Source organism: Triplophysa rosa, linkage group LG17 (assembly GCF_024868665.1).
Source record: "Triplophysa rosa linkage group LG17, Trosa_1v2, whole genome shotgun sequence".
In the NCBI taxonomy this organism is placed as follows: Eukaryota; Metazoa; Chordata; class Actinopteri; order Cypriniformes; family Nemacheilidae; genus Triplophysa; species Triplophysa rosa.
Window position 1 is genome coordinate 5910113 of NC_079906.1, and position 19727 is coordinate 5929839.

Genomic DNA, 19727 nt, shown 5'->3' on the forward strand with positions numbered 1-19727 from the left:
GAATTGGTGGTGTACACAGCACGTTGATATCGAGCAACCGTAGTGTGGTCGTTTACTTCTGTCAATTGGTTTGAGGCTTCAAAAGTAACAAATGTTGTGTTAATCTGTAAAGATTATCCTGATAGACGAAACGTGTAGTCTAAACGTCATAACCCTTAGTTTATTTTTTGCGATCTTTCAAAGGTCTATGGGAAAAATGCATAGGTCTTTCAGTCTAAATTAGGGTGCGCCGCTAACTTCCGGGTTGGCCTACAAAAAGGCGTCATCTCTGTGGTACTCTATTGCTGTCGTCATTCAAAGAACACAGACTGGCATTGTTTGTTCCTATATGGCGGACATTTTGCGTATATGGCGTCCAACAGAAACCACTAAAGAGGGATCTATGCATATATACATCTATGATTTTATCTGTTGGCAGAGCCTCGTCCTGTTTAAATGGACAGTTCTTGGCCAGAATAAGCAGCAACGTAGACCAGACTTCATGCCAAGAGTCAAAACCTTGGCTACGTGAGGCTAAGTCACATCTGCTAGCAGAATACAGGTCAATGTAAAAAGCAGAAACACACACACTCACACACAACACCTGAACACAGCATTCCTCAATCTACAACACACATCTCACCAACAGCTGCAGAACTTTAACTTTCAGCTTAAGCAAACAACAGAATTAAACTTAACATTGAAACCCATACATTGCATCCCAAACAGTCACTGTTTCACTTACTAAACTACACGATGTGCTGTACATCTGACATACAGTTTAAAGGTCAAACTGGGTCAATAACTTGCTTTTTTCCACCTGAAGTCTTGCGCAAAGCTCACTTCCTCTGCGAGATATACAAACGCACAATATTTACAATACAGCCACTCGGTTTGAAGTCCACAGCCACTGAGAACAACCCCCAGAAGTGAACCTCACGGTCAAAATCCACCACAGGGAAATAAAGACTCACATTACACAAACCATCAGCAGAGGAACCAACACAAAACATTCCAGCACATAAAAGATGGCCAGCGTGTGCGGGACAGTCGCCAAACAACAGGGGAGACCTTGCTGAAAACTGAACGTACACACTTACCCTGAATGCGTATATATTCACAACATTAAATGTCACATTTAAATGATAAATGTCCAGATATTTCATTAGTAGATATTCAACTAAGGTATATACTACTTCACAGGAATACTCGATGTCTCGTGACACCTGCTCTTGGTTCGGTTCCCTTACGACCTGCCTTGACCATAAAAAATATGTTAGTATGCTTTCAGCCAATCACAACAGCAGCCAATTACCTACAGAAGTCTTAAAGTTACAGTAGACCATTGTTATCGTAAGTAATTGTATACAAGTAACATTATGAGACTTGATGAGACATGAACTTTCGACTCATCTATGTATATGGCCTGACAGAGAAGGTGGATGGTATACAGCATGTCTATACATGCAGAACTATACACCCCCTTCTTTCTACTCTCAACCACCCATTTCATCCTCAGGCCACAGAAATACTTCTGATGGGGTTTCTGAAAGTGTAAATTAAGGGGCGAGGAAGAGATGTGCTCACAGAAGCAAAACGTGCACGCAGACGTGCTTGCAGTCACACGCAAAGACGTCCAGATGGGGGTTTGTGGAGCATTCGGAGAGTTCTGACTGTGTACGTCTCTGCAGTGCATTCAAAAATAGATCATCAGCTTCAGTCACAGTAATTCTTTTAATAGTCCTCAGTAAGAAACAGAGATTGGGAGAAAAAGATTTAAAGACAGAGTACGTTTACATGATAAAAAACGTTAAAGTTTTCCTTTGCGTTTTTGAAAAGGGGAATACTCGCGCATGCCTACAGACTGAAAGCGTAATACGCATGCGCGTGACCTCATCGTTTTTGGAAAACGCCGCTTTCAGAGTTTACACGGAAACGATAATGCTGTCATTTTCAAAAACTTGCACTTTGAGACCCGTTTTCAAAAGTTTGCGTTTTCAGTCCTCCAAATCGGCCGTTTTCATGTAACGGTCTCGTGTAAACAGAAAAAAATTTACATTTTGGCATGTACTGTAGGTCATTCCGCACATGAACGACATCTTGAAATTCAGCAGATATTTGTGAGTTGTGCGCTGTTCCTTTTCTAAGACTTTCTAAGACCTACACTTTGGCTAAATCTCTACCCCTATGAACAATAAATTTAGTACAACAAATACAATGTAAACAAATAATAACATTTACCACGTACATCATATTATCATCATTTTTAGTAATTGAATGTGGTGTCTCAAGACCCTCAGTGGTTCTTATGTCTTTAGCGATCAAGAATGATCACAGCATCATATTTGATTTGGGTTCTGCATACACAAGTTTATCAAGACATGGAACATACCACTGGAGTCAGATGGTTTACTTCATTTTACAGTCTTGTTGAAAGTTTGGATGCCCATTTTAAAATACAGCTCAGGCATTTCTAAAGAAAATGTCATATGGTATTGAAGAAGGAATCCGAGTCATATGCATGAACCAAAATATTAGGAGTGGATTTTTTTTTACAGCATATAAAGGCCTGTTCACACTATGAACAAAATCTATAATTATATATTAGCGTCCATACCAAGATGGTAATGTTATTCCTTTTAGGCTTGTACGTTGCTGTTTTAGATTTAGATTTTATTCATCAGCTGGAAAACAAATCACTCAGAAAGTCATCTCAAAGATTTCATTCTTCTGTATCCTTCTAGTCGAGATGTGGACTTCTGCATTTTCTTTCATTTCCATAAATCCCTCATTTTTAATTAACATATTATTAATGTAATACCAATTTTTTACGGTAATGATAACATTATTAAAATAAAAAAACGTAATAACTGTAAGAAAGGCTTCATATTTCTTAAGCAAAGTAGAATGTATATATTTTAATTTTGGAGTCAAATATGACCATGACAATGTCCACAGATTACAGCACATATCGCTGCAGTCCTTCTGAAACCTTGTTTTTTATTGTATGCAAAATAAGTATTATTAGTCACCTTGAATGTTCGTCACTGGGTTCTGCAAGTATCTAACCAATAAAAAGTATTTAAAAAGTGCTTGTCAACTTCAACAACACCGTATTTAATCATTTCAAAAGTAGTCTTTTTTCCATTTCCTGAAAAACAGCGAATTTGGACATCTGAGGTTTTGAAAAGACAGCGACAATATACAGTTGTATGAGCTATGAATTACTTCAAATGGGATTTTTTGGAGATGGATAGGCTGTACACATTGTTCGCTGACACTTTACTCGATAAAGCTGTCACCATATGTCCAAATTTCTACATTTGTCTTCCAAAGAACTGAAAAACTTTCCTGTAACTCAGTGGTTAGAGCATGGCGCTAGCATCACCAAGGTCATGGGTACGATCCCAGGGATTGCACATATAAATGTATAGTATAATGCAATGTAAGTCGCTTTCGATAAAAGCGTCTGCCAAATGAGTAAATGTAAAACCCAAAAAGATTGGAAGGACATGAGGGTGAACATAGATTTTCATTTTTGGGTGAATTTCATCAAGGGAACAGGGGCGGTGGATTGTTCGGTTTTCTATAATCAGTTTGAGAATTCCAGGTCTTTAGAGCCCCTGAAACAGCGATGGCACACAGTGGGCTTGAATCCTGGGCCAAGCTTTCTTTCTGAACCATCCAAAAAAAGCTCAGAGCCATCTGGCACAGACTCACACACACTGGCAGAGTGGCAGCCACAAAATCACATGGGGGCCTCCACCCACACACCAAACACACCCTTACATACAACAATAACCATATATCATTCAGCAAACCATTTCAGCTTCTCTACATACACCTACACACGCACTTCCCCTTTTTGAACATGTAAACAAATCCCAAAATCCCATTTCTGCTAAACAAACACGCCAAATACACTTGCATACACCAACTGCAAGCCAAGTGCCACATTTCCTCACATACACTCTTTTTAAAAAAAGGTGCTTCAAATGATTCTGTGTTGCCATAGAAGAACCTTTGGGTTCGATATAGAACCTTTAACATCCAAAGAACCTTTCTGTTTCACAAAAGGTTCTTTGTGGCGAAAAAAGGTTCTTTAGATTATTAAAAGGTAAAGAGATGGTTCTTTTAATGAACCTTTGACTGAACGGTTCTTTGTGGAACCAAAAATGGTTCTTCTATGGCATCGCTGTGAAGGACATTTTAAGCACCTTTATTTTTTAAGAGTGAACCTCAGATGCAAAAACCCACATTTACAAAACAAACATACCAAACGCGCAGATCACAAACCAAATACACAACAGAAAAGACCGTATGAACAAAGACTGTCCGCGGTTAATGTAATGAATGAACTGTAATGAACTTACTTGTTCTCATTACTGGCATCATATCGTGGCATGGGATCCATGTCATTCCCGTTCACATCATAACTGGCCTCATTATCCTACAGACAGATCAAAAGAGAGGTGTGAGGACATATTGTGCAAGCAGCTTAAAACATGCGGGCTGTGTCAAATGAACCATGAGTAGGCCACTTTGACATAGTGATTGCTTTATTTCTCGTTTTCTTTTTTTTTGGAGGTTCAATACAGTTTAAGATTTTTGGACTTTGACATGTGACCGGTTTTCCAATTCAGATCTTACACAAACACAACAACAAATATCAATACAAACAGCCTGAGACGTGTGTGGTTTTGATATTTCCATAACAGCACACGTGTTCTTGAGGGCACAAAATTACAGGTGTAATATACATTGAAAAAAAATATTTATACGTGTTTTTTAAACAACTCCCCGAAAGCACACGCAGCAAGATCTTTGAGCGAAGCCAAGTGTGCAATTCTCAAAAGCAGTTAAAATGCCATGAACACCTTTTATATAAACTACACATGGTGGTTTGCATTTTAAGGCAGAACCAATTCTCAGACAGGCTATGACACAATTTTTTTATGTTTAACCAAGACTTATTGTTGGGAAACTTGGTCATTCTCAGTAATATTGTATAATACAAAAAACATAATCCAACGGGTTGTAAATGTAATCCTAAATGGAAATAAAAGTAGACTTTGTTGCTAAATAAGGATTTGCTCAATTCCTGAATGAGCCCCATTACATTCAGAGACTAATGAATGAACATTAATATCAACATTTTCAGTGACTATTTAGGTTTATTATTTGAACACACGGCCAAGTTATCACACTTTTATCCAAAATTGTCTTTAAAGGGACAGTTCACCCAAAAATGAAAATTCTGTCATCATTTGCTCACCTACGAGTTGTTGCAAATCTGTATGTATTTTTTTGTTCTGATGAACACAGAGAAAGCTATTTGGAAGAATAATTGTAACCAAACAGATCTTACCCCCCCAGCAAACAGTTCTGGGGCACTTTTGACTACCATTGTATTTTTTCCTACTATGGTAGTCAATGAGGTGCAAAATCTGTCTGGTTATAAGCATTCTTCCCAATATCTTTCTCTGTGTTCATCAGAACAAATCAATTTACAAAGATTTGAATCAACTTGGAAGTCAGTAAATGATGACAGCATTTTCATTTTGGGAATACTTCACCTTCAAAATGAAAATTGTGTCATCATTTACTCACCTTGTTGTCGTTTTAAATCTGTGTGATTTTCTTTCTTCTGCAAAACACAAAAGAAGATTACCAAAAGAAGGTAACCCAAAACTGCTGGTCCCCATTGACTTCCATTGTATGGACACACAAAACCAATGCAGGTCAATGGGGACCAACATTTTTCCAAATATCTTCTTTTGTGTACTGCAGAAGAAAGTCATACAGATTTGAAATGACAAGAGGGCGTGTAAATAATGACAGTAGGGCTGTCGCGATAAACCGACGATAAATATCACGTGATTTATGCACAGCTTTTGAGTGAAGTACGGGAAAATGCTGCTGCATCCGAAAGCCAGAGGGCGCTCTCGTGCGGAAACTCCAAATACGCACTGCAGAAGAAGACCATAACACGTTCTAGAATCTAGGAAATGCCTATGGACATCTTTTTATCACTGTTACTCAAGCCTCATCGGGTATTTTCATGATAATAAAATATATTTATAATGATCATGTTTGACAGGTGTTGCTTTTTCAAATGCACATTATAAGCGACTCAAACTCGCACTGCTTTTAGATCGAGCAGCATTTCCTACTGGTCCCAGAGACGTGCTTCATGGAAACTACGCATTAACATATTTTATGTCGCAGCCAGCTTGATTTCAATAGGATTTAGTGGTATCGTGATAAATTATCGTGCAGCCCTAAATGACAGGATTTTCATTTTGAAGGTGAACTATCCCTTTAAGGCAAAATACACATTTTTTGTTATTATACTGATTGCTGGAGGTTATCTGATAAAAATAGTGAAATCGCGTGTGAGTGTGCACTATTAATGTTTCAGACAGAGTCATACGTTCAATAAAACAAAGACTTACATAGTTCTGTATAAGATCCGGGTGGTTCCTCTCAATCCCATCATCCAGTATGGTAACCACCACATCCTTCCCTGTATATCCTCTCTTCCAGGCACCCACGATATTCATGTCAGACTGGCAGTTATGGATATTATCATTACAGTGCTGCAAAGACCAGAGGAGGAAATTAGACAACTTTACGAACAATCTTAAGTAACATAAGATTACATTTTGGAAAGCCTTTTTAATTGAACATTACCGGGAGATTCGAACCCGCACCTCACATGCGAGTAGCAGAGCATAATGTATGTACGAACTTGCCAACCACTATGTCATGAGAACGGTAAAACCCTTGCTCTTTCTGGAAGAGGTTCTAAGCATGTGCTAACAAGAGCACATCAACACATGTTTCCATATATTACATGCATCCCAATGGCTCCGGAGTTGGAGTCTGACCCCATCTTGAAAAGTCAAGTTTATTTGTTCCCAAAGTACAACTCGCAGGACAACAAGAGAAACCTGAGCCAAATGGATGCATTCAGGTCAAAGTATTGATCTTATCTGAGCCATATTAACCATTGACAGAGACGCAACCCCTTAAGTTCACCGTTTCCATCCAAACTGTAAACACCAGAAGGCAAATTATGCACCTCAAGGATTCAACAGGAGCAAATGCAACGTTTTAGAAATTTCAGAAATGTGAAGGTTGCTTTCCAAGGATGTCCTCACGTTCTGCACATGGTGAAATACCGTGGCATTGACTGGCGTGAGCTGAAGATCATGACAGCTATGAAAACAAGAGCCTGTTTGTACAATTACCTCTCAGAAAATGTCTTCACTAGACGTTATGTTAGATCCCACACTCATAAGTTCAATGCATCTCTCTGGGTGGCGTTCACGTGTATAAACTCGGCTAATTGGGTGTGACAGGGATCGTTTTTCTTGAGCAAGATTCAAACGGAAAAATTAACAGAGCTCATGTTTTACTTAAAAACACCAAAGTTTCAATACCTGCCATTCCATGTTAGTGAAAAGACTTCTTTTCCCTTAAGGAGGGATTTATGTTTAAATTAATCTGGTTTTGCTGCCTTTAAATTCTGTAATATGTTTCAATAATTCCACACTTGAGTCGTGATTTAATCATGAAATGTTAGGCTATGATTGTGATAAATAATATTGGTCAATATGTTTCAATACGCCCTTTTCACATGACGTCACGCATCTTCCATTCTGCCGCGAAGCAGTGTATCGTTACTTCCGCTAGCACTCCAGTTCATAAGGTGGCGGTAATGGACCTATAAGCTGGTTTGCCAACCGCCAGTAAAACTCAAGAAGAAGAAGAAGATACTTCCGCTAGCGCCTCAGAATGGAGTTTACCAAGTCCCTTGCACATCTGCCACAAATACGGCTAGATGATGTACAACGTCTTGCAGACAAATTTTCGCTAACGACAAGATCAAAGCCAGAGAAAGGATACAAATTCTTCGTTGAACAGTACCTGTTTGATTATGAAGTTAAGTGTTTTCTTTTCTTTTTGTGTTAGCGAAGGTGCTAGAATAAGTACTTGAATACGTGTTCTGTCAGTTTTTTTCCATGTTGTTAAATTCCAGCGCGACGGCAAAACGGAAGTTTTTCTTCTTCTTCTTCTTCTTCTTGTTTGTTGCAAGACGGATGTTATGATACACTGCTTTGCGAAAAGGCGGAAGTTAAGTGACGTCATTGTGAAAAGGGCCTATATGTCACCTTTGGCTTGCTTACTGTTAAGGTGGTAAGGAACCATTCTATTTAAAACAATACATATTTGAAAATGAACTGAGCTGACTTGTATAAATTAGCAAATAAAAGTTTTAATTTGAATAAAGATTATGAAACGGCATCGTTCCCTATTGCTTTTTAGACTTGACTTAATTCATTAAAAGAATTTATAAGACGATAATAACGAACACTCACTATATACCACATACTGCTCCATTTGGCATCATTGAAGTAAATGGAGTTGGACTGGGCCAGACTGGACTGACTGGGATATGAAGGTTTGTAATCTCGCTTTATTCGCTTCTTCACAACCTGTTGTTCAAGCCACTCCACCTGAGAAAAAAACGAGAAGAGAATAAACTTAACAAAAAAACAATCACTTGTTAAAGTGATCATTTACCCAAAAATGAAAATTCTATCATAATTTACTCACCCTCAAGTTTGTTGTTCTGCTGAACACAAAGGAAGATATTTGGAAGAATTTTTGTAACCGAACACTTCCGGGGCACTATTGACTATCATAGTAGGGTAAAAATACTATGGATGCCAATGGTGCCCAGAACTGTTCGGTTAAAAACATTCTTCCAAATATCTTCTTTTGTGTTTAACAGAACAAAGAAATGAATGCAGGTTTGGATCAACTTGAGGGCGAGTAAATGATGACAGAATTTTCATTTTTGGCTGAACTGTCCCTTAAAGCAAGTACATAAAACATCAGTGTTCAAAACTGTCTCCTTGCATTACCCTTATTAATAGTAAGCTTACAATAATTTGATTTAAGTTTCAGATTTACTACTGTCAGGTCTGATTCAGAATTGTGTGCTTCATAGAAAGGCACAGGTTACAAATTGCAGCTTAAAGTCAAGAAAAAATTAGAAAATATTTTGTATTTAGATGTGAAATATGACTTCGCCGTTCCCATTAAAACCATAGCTTTTTTGTTTAGGGTTAGGACTTCTGTTTAATTTCCAAAATAAAACACAAGACAACTCCAAGTTCACATGCCACCACACTATACCGACTATATGAAGTGGAAACCCAACCATTAACCCTCCTTTTCCAAAATTATTGACAACATGGATCATTTTCATTTGTTTTGGATGCACCGTCACTTCTATTCATTGATGAGCAAGTAGTCTATATAGACCATAGAACATACAGGTGTGGGGTTGTCATAGTGACAAGCCTGACCTTTGGCTCCATGGTGATGAAGCTGTGTGTGCCTCTGCTGGAAATCGTCGACCTTTTTATCGTCCGGCTGTGGAAGAAATGGTAGTAGTCCTTCAGGTCACCAATCTATAGGAACAACACACAAAACTATCACGTCCTGTGTCACAAAGCAAAAAGAATATCCCAACGACTACGCCACGCCAATGTCAAAACACGTCACAAAACAACCGATTGCGAAACAAGAACTAATACGTGCTGCAATGTGAATTGTGATGTGTGTATATCTTGATAAAAAAAGAGCAAGTCTGGGCTTGTTTTATACCTGAAAAGTAATAATATTAGCATGAAGAGAAAGGAATTAGCAAACACAACTGTTAGCCATGGACGTGTTAAATATGTTTTTGTTAATTATTTATTAGGAATGTGTTAATTATTGAGGATGTCATTGACTGGAAGATTGGTTTCTCAAGGGGCGGTATCACTTTCCACTGTATCACAATAACCCGAGGCAGCCATGACACATTCTCCTTAGACTCCTGTACTCCAAAGTATGGTAAACTGCCATAAAAACAATCAATTTAGATCTCAGTTGGTCTAAGTGGTTTTTGGTGTATGTTCACAAACAGATATTCACCTCTTAAAGGGATGTACTGCATAATTTCATCTCAGTAAGAGCATAATCTTTACATTTTTTTATCAAACCGGGATTCTTTTGCGCACTCCCACAGAAAGACATGCGTTTAAAAACGTCTGAAATTGTTATTTTGGATATGACAAACTTGTACAGAACTCATAGCAATGCACAAAACAGAGCTTGTGGATTGTGAAATCTGAGAATGAACGACATGATTGCCGTACAATAAGCACACTGTAGATATGACAGTGGAAAATGAAAGGTTTCTTCTAAATTGACACGAACCTATTATTTATTTAAATGTACCAACATATCTTTAGCAGCAAATGAATAACTTGACAAGGAAGCATATTATTAACTAAATTATTATGGAGAGTCAAAGCATGAGGAGGGTGACATAATAAAATCAAGGCAATGCAACTCATCTTGCAAAATGTAATTCATGACTTGTCTCGACAAACTAAAACAAAAATCGAAAATAACCGCATTGTCGTTTATTAACTGCGGTCAAGCCAGCCGCGGTTTGAAAATACACGGTCAAGCCAGCCGCTGTTTAGGTTCAGATGCGCGCTTATTGAGTGGTTTACGGTACATTACGGGAACACCGCTTGTAAAGCTTTATTTAAATGTAGATGATCCGCGTCTCTTGTCAATAACATATTTCTTGTTTTACGTTTAGAATATCTCGTTTTTGTCGTAATTTATGCAGGTTTTTTTCTCCGAATGTTTGCATTATGATTGCTGTAACAAGGCTCCTCAGACCAAAGGTGAATGAATGAGCACGCCGGCTTCCCTCTTATACCCGGACATCCGGGGAGGAGCCCGGCATGCAAATTTCATTCGCCAATTTTCATTGGCCTTTTCTAAATACTCAGAAGATGATAGGTTCTCAAGTCAAACCCCATTCTGTCGGTTCGACACAACATCTCGTTCCCTCCATCAGGGAACTGAGGTTACATCCGTAACCAAGACGTTTTTCTTCACTGCTCAATGTAGGGTATTGCAATCGGATAATATAGGCCCTTTTCACAATGACGTCACTTAACTTCCGCCTTTTCGCAAAGCAGTGTATCATAACATCCGTTTTGCAACAAACAAGAAGAAGAACTTCCGTTTTGCCATCGCGCTGGAATTTAACAACAGTGGAAAAAAAACTGACAGAACACGAATTCAAGTACTTATCCTAGCACCTTCGCTAACACAAAAAGAAAAGAAAACATAACACTTACCTTCATAATCAAACAGGTACTGTTCAACGAATAATTTGTATCCTTTCTCTAGCTTTGATCTTGTCGTTAGCAAAAATATATCATCTAGCCATATTTGTGGCAGATGTGCAAGGGACTTGGTAAACTCTAAGGCGCTATAGCGGAAGTAGCTTCTTCTTCTTGAGTTTTACTGGCGGTTGGCAAACCAGCTTATAGGTGCATTACCGCCACCTTATGAACTGGAGTGCTAGCGGAAGTAACGATACACTGCTTCGCGGCAGAACGGAAGATGCGTGACGTCATGTGAAAAGGGCGTATTGCATTGTCGCGAACCAACCCGGTGATGTCACATGCCGTGCCGCTGCAAGATGGCGGCGCCCTTGCGCCAAAAGCCATAACAAAACATATCACATTTTTTTCTTAAATGGTTACATGCATTGAATCTGTTATATATATATTTTTTCATTTAAAATAAGTTTACAAAATAATGAACATTTGATCGAATGGTTCATTTCCACTTTAAAGTACAGGCCCCAACTCTGAAAGACAAAAATACTAAGTAAGAAATTAAGTGTTAAATCATAAACACATAAATAAATTAATTTACAAGACCTACAATAATGTGTGTGTAGCAGGCGCGCAGATTGCACTAGGGACGGGGGGGACATGACCCCCTCAGATTCGTAGGAAAACGTCTTGTTGTCTTGCAATCGGCAGCAGATGACATTGGAAAAAGATGGTGCCGTTGTGTGTGGCTGGCTGTCTGTCTTGCTTCCTCGTGTGTCTTTTAGATCACGTTTTTAATGTCCTTTTTACTGTGTTTTTAGGCTCGTTTATTTCCTCTATTTCTATCGGTCTCATCGGTTATAGTCTATGACCGTCAATCGCTCTTAAATCTGCAACCCTCTATGGATGAGCTGTCAACTCGAGTTCATTACTACTCTCCCCCTCCCTTGCTGGCATCTTCACATGCATGTTTACGCCAAACTTGATGCTCTCCACCTGTGAAAAGACGCTGGAAAAGACGGGGGAAACGGGGAGGCATTGCCTTCAAGCTTAAACTCCTGTTGGCATCTAAAGGAGTTCTCAGTCATTGTTTGGCGGATCCTAACTATGATGAGGATTATAGACACTCTGTCTTGTGGCGACCATCAGATCCTGTCCGTTCATGGATTTTTGCAGTTTCACCAGCTGTCTGTAATCAGATGCCCCAGTGGCGTTCTACTCGTCTTCGCCGTGGTGGAGTCGGTCCCCATAATCTCTACATGCTGTGTCGGACAACTCAAGCTGCGGACGGCCCGGTGCGGGTAAGGATGGCATTGAATAATGAAAGATCAGCTACAAATAAGACTTTCATCCTAAATTACTTTTTCACTTCTTATTCTCTGGACTTTCTGTTTTTTACAAAAACCTGGTTCACTACGGGGGATTTAAGCCCTTTTTCAGAACTATTACCTACAAATTGTACATTTTTAAACTCCCCGTGACTTGTGGGAAGGGGCGGAGGACTGGCCTCTATTTTTAAGGAGAATTTCACCTGCCGTGCTTTAAGGACGGATACCTATAACAGTTTAGAACTTCAACTACTGGTCCTGGGAACAGTAAATCCGTTAGTGATTGTACTGATATATCGACCACCCAAACCCCACAAAGAATTTCTTGTTGAATTTTCTGAATTTTTGAGTGGTATTATCCTAAATTTCTATAGGTTTTTAATACTTGGGGATTTTAATATCCATGTATGCTGCAACTCCAATGTGTTGGCCAAAGACGTTCTTAGCCTGATAGATTCATTTGATTTAATTCAGCTGGAGGAAGGGCCCACTCATTCTCATAGGCATACTCTTGATCTTGTGCTGTCTCATGGTTTTTCAGTGCTAGACATGGAAGTAGGTGACTACAGTTTCTCAGATCACAAACCAATTTTATTCACTGTTTTTTTGTCATCATCTGCTGTCAATTTTAAGTGTCAAGGCAAAGGCTGTGAATACTTATGTACATGTGCTTTTTAATTTTTTAATTTTTAATAAATTTGCATAGATTTCAAGCAAACTTCTTTCACGTTGTCATTATGGGGTATTGTTTGTAGAATTTTGAGGAAAATAATGAATTTAATCCATTTTGGAATAAGGCTGTAACATAACAAAATATAGAAAAAGTGAAGCGCTGTGAATACTTTCAGGATGCACTGTACCAGTGCCTTTATCATTGATTTAAATCAATGATTCATGGTTCAATTGGACTACCGAAAGAATCTTTTAAACATTAAAATAATATAACATTCTATTTAAAATAGCTGCTACGTTATGTATGCAGTGAGGTCCTAAACAATCTGATATGAGTATGCAAAACTTTCCAATAGTGGGTTGTTGTGTATATTCTGCAATATGCAGTACGATGAGTATTTCACTAGTTCGCCTATGCAGATAATATTGATGGTAGCAGGAGTAGTGAGGGTATGCTTGTTTGGCATGCTGTCCGGGGGGGCGGGCCTCGAGCTCGCCGGTTCCTGTCGAACCCGGATCACTCCCCCTCGATGAGGGGAATGCGCTGAGCTTGGAACCGGCCCGAACTCTGTATACCCCCAAAAAGGCGCATGATGCCGGACAGCAGCCAGGTAAAGCATTCCCCCACAAAAGCCACAGGGCTTGAGGCTGCCGATGTGGCATATGGCTTGGGAACGGGAGTGGGTGTAGGATGTAGCGTAGGCTTGGGACAGAGTGTGGGCTTAGGACAGAGTGCGGGCTTGGGACAGAGTGCAGGCTTGGGACAGAGTGCAGGCTTAGGACAGAGTGCGGGCTTGGGACAGAGTGCGGGCTTGGGACAGAGTGCGGGCATGGGACAGAGTGCGGGCATGGGACAGAGTGCGGGCATGGGACAGAGTGCGGGCATGGGCTTTGGACAGGGCTTGGGACAGGGCTTGGGACAGGGCTTGTGTCTGCAGCGGCAGAGCGTGGGCTTGTGTCTGCAGCGGCAGAGCGTGGGCTTGTGTCTGCAGCGGCAGAGCGTGGGCTTGTGTCTGCANGGGCTTGTGTCTGCAGCGGCAGAGCGTGGGCTTGTGTCTGCAGCGGCAGAGCGTGGGCTTGTGTCTGCAGCGGCAGAGCGTGGGCTTGTGTCTGCAGAGGCAGAGCGTGGGCTTGTGACAGAGCTTGGGCTAGGACAGAGCGTGGGCTTGGGACAGAGTACGGGCTTTTGACAGAGTAGGGTTTGGGACAGATTATGGGCTTGGGACAGAGTGTGGGCTGGTGTCTGCTGTCGCAGAGCGTGGGCTTTGGTAAAGTGTCTGCTGCGGCAGAGCATGAGCTTTGGAAGTGACTACTGTGTCAGAGCGTGGGCTAGTGAAATATTTGTGCTGATGTTTTGGGTGATGAGGATGAGAGAGGCCTCTAGCAGTGTTTTTAAGAGGGTGGTTTACTCAAAGATAAGCTCCGAATATTGAGGGACCGGCGTTGGCATGGGGTCCGCCTCCGGCGCCAACAGCCTAAACTTTTGGAAATGAAATTTAAGTGGCTGAGAATGGACAACAAGTCGCGTTTAGAACAGCGAGGGGTATCTATCAGGGAGGAAGCGATCAAAATCGTCCTATCGATTTTTTCCTTAGGTAAGGAAGCTTGGAAGTTTAGTGAATCTAAATGAATGCCTAAAAACTCAACGGAAGTGCTAGGTCCTAAAGTTTTCTCTCGAGCGAGAGGAACGCTGAGTTTTGCGAATACTTCTTGGACTTTTGAAAGATGCGCGGCTGGAATGGAGTCGGGAGGTGAGATTATTAAAAAATCGTCTAGTAAATGGATAAGGTAAGGATATGGATTGCGTAGTTGTTTGAGAGAATCCAGCAGAGTGTCTCAGACAACAAGTCAAATATTTTTGGGCTGCTTCTGCATCCGAACGTGAGGCGGACGGAAAAATAGAATTTCTCACGCCAACAGATGCAGAATAGATGCCAAAAGTCTGGGTGTATCGGCATGACCTTAAATGCGGAGGTGATGTCTACTTTGGCTAACCAGGCACCGCATCCGACATTTTTTATTAGGGTGATGGCTTGATCGAAGTCGTGATAATGAAGAGAAAATTCTTCGAGCGGAATTAGACTGTTGATGCTTGGGAAAGGAGAGCCGTGTGGGGACGAGAGATCAAATATGAGGCGCTTTTTTCCCGAGAATAATGGGGGCGTGGAGAACGGGCCGATAATAAATTTGTCATCGATCTCTTTTTCGATGAGGCGATCGACTGTCTCGGGCTCCGCAAGCGCAGACTGGAGATTAGGGCAGATTAAGATGTGTGAGAGAGGGTTTGCGATGCTGGGATTGAAGCCTTTCGCGAGGCCGGTTAAAAGGTAGTCTGTAAGGTGAGTATTAGGGTGGTTGGATAATTCAAAAGCCAAATGCAGAACATTCACGGGAATCGAAAGGTAGGTTTTCGATTTTTTATTATCGTTCCTGCGCACAGGACAAACCAAGCGGGCGTGGGCGCCGCTGCAGTGGCTACAAACATGTAAATAGCGGCAGCATTGCCTAACACATTTGCCTGCATTGAAACTCATTCAAGCTTCTTGTGCGCGGGAACTGGCAGGTTCAAAGATGGTTGGGTTAGCTGGAAGATTTAGCAGGTGCGGAACATAAGCAGTAGATGCGGTGGGAGGTGGGACTGGGCTTGAGGGAGCGGGGGGGGGTTGACCATGGGGCAAGCGGCGGTGCTGTGGGTCACTGATCGACAAACTGCGCAGGTGATGTTATGGACTCCTAAGAAGACCCGGTTGTGGAGCTCAGTGTCCAGAGCCCCCCAGTAGGGGCTCTGGTTCCACTGAGCTACCCTGATAGCGCATTTTGTAGAAAACATCTTGTGGTATGTATAGAAGTGGGTTCCCCCGAAGGAGAGCGCGAGCTCCTCGACTATGGCGAGATAGTCGCCGAGCTTGCGCCTCCTATGAGGAAAGGCTGAACAGATGACTTCCAAATATCGTGAAAATGCTACGGTGAATTCGGGAAATGAGAGGGGGCGAGAGTGACTGTGGGACGTATTTTTAAAGGTGAGGCAAAGATCGCCTTAGGTGATCTGGCGATCTGCTGGTGGTAGTGCGAGTGGGGAAAGAAGTTGAAAAAGATCTATGTCTGCACCTGCTAAAATCTGCATCCTGATTCCTACGGAGACGAGGGGTGGTTCCAGGGCTGGGGCGTGCTTCGGGATTGGCATGGCTGTTGCTGTGACCGATGAGTAGTTAGGGCGGGCCAGAGGCATGGAGAGGAGGGAGGGAATTACGGCCACTGGAGCAGCTAACGGAGGCAGCCTCACGCTAGTGGCATCCGGGGCGGGGACCAGAGGGAGGGAAGGGAAGAAGGGTAGGAGGGAGGGTGGGAAGGATGGAAGGAGTGCTGGTGGGCCACGGGCCTGAGGGCGGAAGCCTCACGCCAGTGGCCGAAGTCGGTGCTGCCGGCCAAAAGTTGTCAAATGGTGGAGTGGCTTGGGTGACCCCACTGGGACCTGGAAACTGGAAAGCCGCTGGAGGAAGCAGCTGCTGGGCACCCGCGGGTTGCTCATCGGGGACGCGGCCTAAGCTTGCTGAAGGCCTGTGGCGGCGACCTAATGGAGTTGAGTTTTGCAGAGAGTCGGCGGAGGATGGCTTGGTCCGAGTGGAAAGAGGTCTGGGTGCTGATCTTAATTGGTCAGTGGCTTGTATTGCTGATACAGATCTCTTTGGATGAGTTTTTGACTGTAGCGAGACTAGAAGGCCATATAGATCCGGTTTAGTCTTTAGAGAAGGCTTGACGTAAGCTTGCTACATTCCACTTCCCTATAGGTGGTATGGTGGATGTTGCCAAAGCGTAAGATGATGCTGGGGAAGGAGGCTGGCACTCGATGGATCCAGGTGATGACTGACGTTGTCGTTTTGAAGTGCGTGGAGTAGATCGGTGAGTTGAACGACCCCGTGGCTGAGCTGGTGGTTTTGGTGGGTTGGAGCGCTGGATAGCGCTTGAATGAGCCGGCGTGTCCTGGACAGTGGAACTTTCTTTTCCTGATGAAGAGGAAGTATCAGACATGTCGAAGTCTTTAAGCTTAAGTCTTTTGAGCTGTTTTCCAGTCTTGCGATGTCGAAGACTGAAAAAGTGCAGGTAAGACGGTTACCCTATTTATTTAATAGTTCGCTGGGTCTGATAGGGTCGAAGTCATGATAATAATGCGGATCAGCCAGGCTTGATTATATGCTCCGGCTCCTCCCGAACTTTGTTAATAAAACATCATTTGTTTTAAATGAATGAAAACTTTCATCACTACTATACAGGGCCGTGCAGAGACCTTTAAAGGGGCAGGTGCTCAAAGTATAAAAGGGGCACATGGAACAAGGCTTTAAATATGGCTGTGCTCAAAACATCAATACAGTAATACTGTGTATCGCGATGCATTCCTTGCTGATACATGTATCAATACGGATGCTTCTGTAATTGATAAAGCAGCAAATCCCATGATGCTGGGATTAGAAATTTAAGTGAATAAAGTTGTCCAAAAACCTTAAAGCGATAGTTCACCCAAAAATGAAAATTGTGTTATCAACTAGGGGTGTTGAAATTAATCGTTTTTACGATGCATCACGATACAAACAAGGACGATTCGGTATCGGTTCAGTAACAGACCATAACCGGTTATAACGAATTTACGTTTTTCTGACGTCATGTCGCATACGTGTTTTTACTGCTTTAGCATACAATGGCGGAGGTAGGTGAGATGCGTGTAATTAAAAATGCTCCAACTACTTTAAAAGCCGACATCTGGGCACATTTTGGCTTTTATGAAAAACCTGGTAAGCACGACCTGGACAGGACACTTGCTGTGTGTAAATCTTGTCACGCAGGGGGTAATATGCAGGGGGTAATACCACTAACTTGAGAAACCACGTCAGCCGTTTTCACCCTGAGCTGTTAACGCCTGTCAGCGCCACTGCTGTCTGGGCTCATCGAGTTGCAATAACATGCGATTCCTGGACTTTGGTCACGACAGAGTTGTATGTGACAATAACGGCACATCACACTGGAGACTAGGAGATTACTACGTTCACACTGCAAGCCTTAATGCTCAATTCAGATTTTTTGTTCAGATCTGATTTTTTGTTCGGCTGTTCACATTATTTTTAAAATGTGGCCAATATCAGAGTCCAGTGTGAACTCGTGATGGTTATAAACTGAATCGTATGCGCAAAACAACAATAACACGCAGCACGCTTTCATACAGAATTAAGCAAGGGTCTAGTAGTCAGCGGGTGTGTTTGATTATGCGGTGTCCGCTCAGATTGATCTCACGGCACGATTTTAGAGCATTCCCAGACAGTGCAAGGGATTATGTTTATAATCTGATGCTTAATGTTTGGCAACCGAGCTGTAAAGTGCACTTCCGTCAACAGAATAGTGCGTGAAGCTTTAAATTAGCGCAGAATTATGATGCAAGTCGATCTACAATGATGCAAAAATCACATGAATTCCGATATGACCTTTCAGACTGAGTCGCATTGCGAAACATCAGACCTGTATCTGATTTAGGACCACATATGGAAGTGGCTCAGATCAAATTAAAAAGATCGGATTCCGTGTGGTTTGTCCTGTTCACACTGTCATGCAGTAAACAGATCTGGGTCGCATATGAGCAAAAAATCGGATTTTGGTGGCAGTGTTAACGCAAACGAGAGCAGTTTATGAGTCTCACATGGGTGCTCATCAGGCAGAGCTACTGTCTCATGCCCTTATCGGATAAAGATGTAGTGCTTGTGACAGATAATGTTTGATACACCGAAGAAGAGCAGGTAAAATTAAAGGTTCGTTTCATATGTAGCTCCCTCCTAAGGGAAGCTTTTTGTTATGTTTGTTTTGTTCTATAATTTTTACCTATTAACAGCTTAATGCGCTATTCTTGCAGGTAAAATAATACTGTTTCTTGGGTTCGCCGGTATATGCAAAAAGTATATATTTATATGCGTGTCCCCTTTCCAGTGTTGAAGTTTGGTTTAGGTGCACCTGGTAAAAACAGGGGTTTCTGCCTTCATGTTTGATTATACTGGGTTGATTGGGTGAATAAGTAGTAAGACCCGCCTATATATAGGAGAAGTAATGGTATTGGTTAAGGGAGATGTCGAGAGAGGCATCACAGCAGCGAGTTTTTGAGATCGGGTCGCTGAGGAGCTGGTCGGGGTCAAAACAAGTGCCACGTTAATATCCGCAATCCGCGAGTTATATTTTTTGTTTTTTTCTTTGAAGTGTTTTGTAGGTTATGTGTTTGGTTTGACGCAGGCAATGTGTTAACTAATCGTTGACTGAGACTGGTCACGGGTTCAATACTCTTAGGCCCGAGAGAGAGACTCAACTCAACTCAACTTTATTTATATAGCGCTTTTACAATTTTCATTGTTACAAAGCAGCTGTACATGAGACATATTGACTATAAGCAAAATAATTAAAGTTGTACCTGCAGAAACAAGAAAAGGTTGAAAACACAGAAGACAGACATACCCACATACAAAACACTCCACACACACAATATGCACACGTACTAACACACATAGACATA

General features: G+C 41.7%; 1 protein-coding gene across 2 annotated transcripts in view; it reads right to left on the minus strand.

Moving 5' to 3' along the window:
* Nucleotides 1–19727, minus strand: part of pcsk5b (proprotein convertase subtilisin/kexin type 5b) — a 48937-nt gene that overhangs the window by 25596 nt on the left and 3614 nt on the right. For both annotated transcript variants that reach the window (XM_057356740.1, XM_057356739.1), the window contains exons 2-5: nucleotides 9360–9464; nucleotides 8364–8501; nucleotides 6435–6578; nucleotides 4353–4429 (exon numbers count right to left, since the gene is read on the minus strand). In XM_057356740.1, the coding sequence (XP_057212723.1) occupies nucleotides 4353–4429; nucleotides 6435–6578; nucleotides 8364–8501; nucleotides 9360–9464 (464 nt within the window). The remainder of the gene's footprint in view (nucleotides 1–4352; nucleotides 4430–6434; nucleotides 6579–8363; nucleotides 8502–9359; nucleotides 9465–19727) is intronic.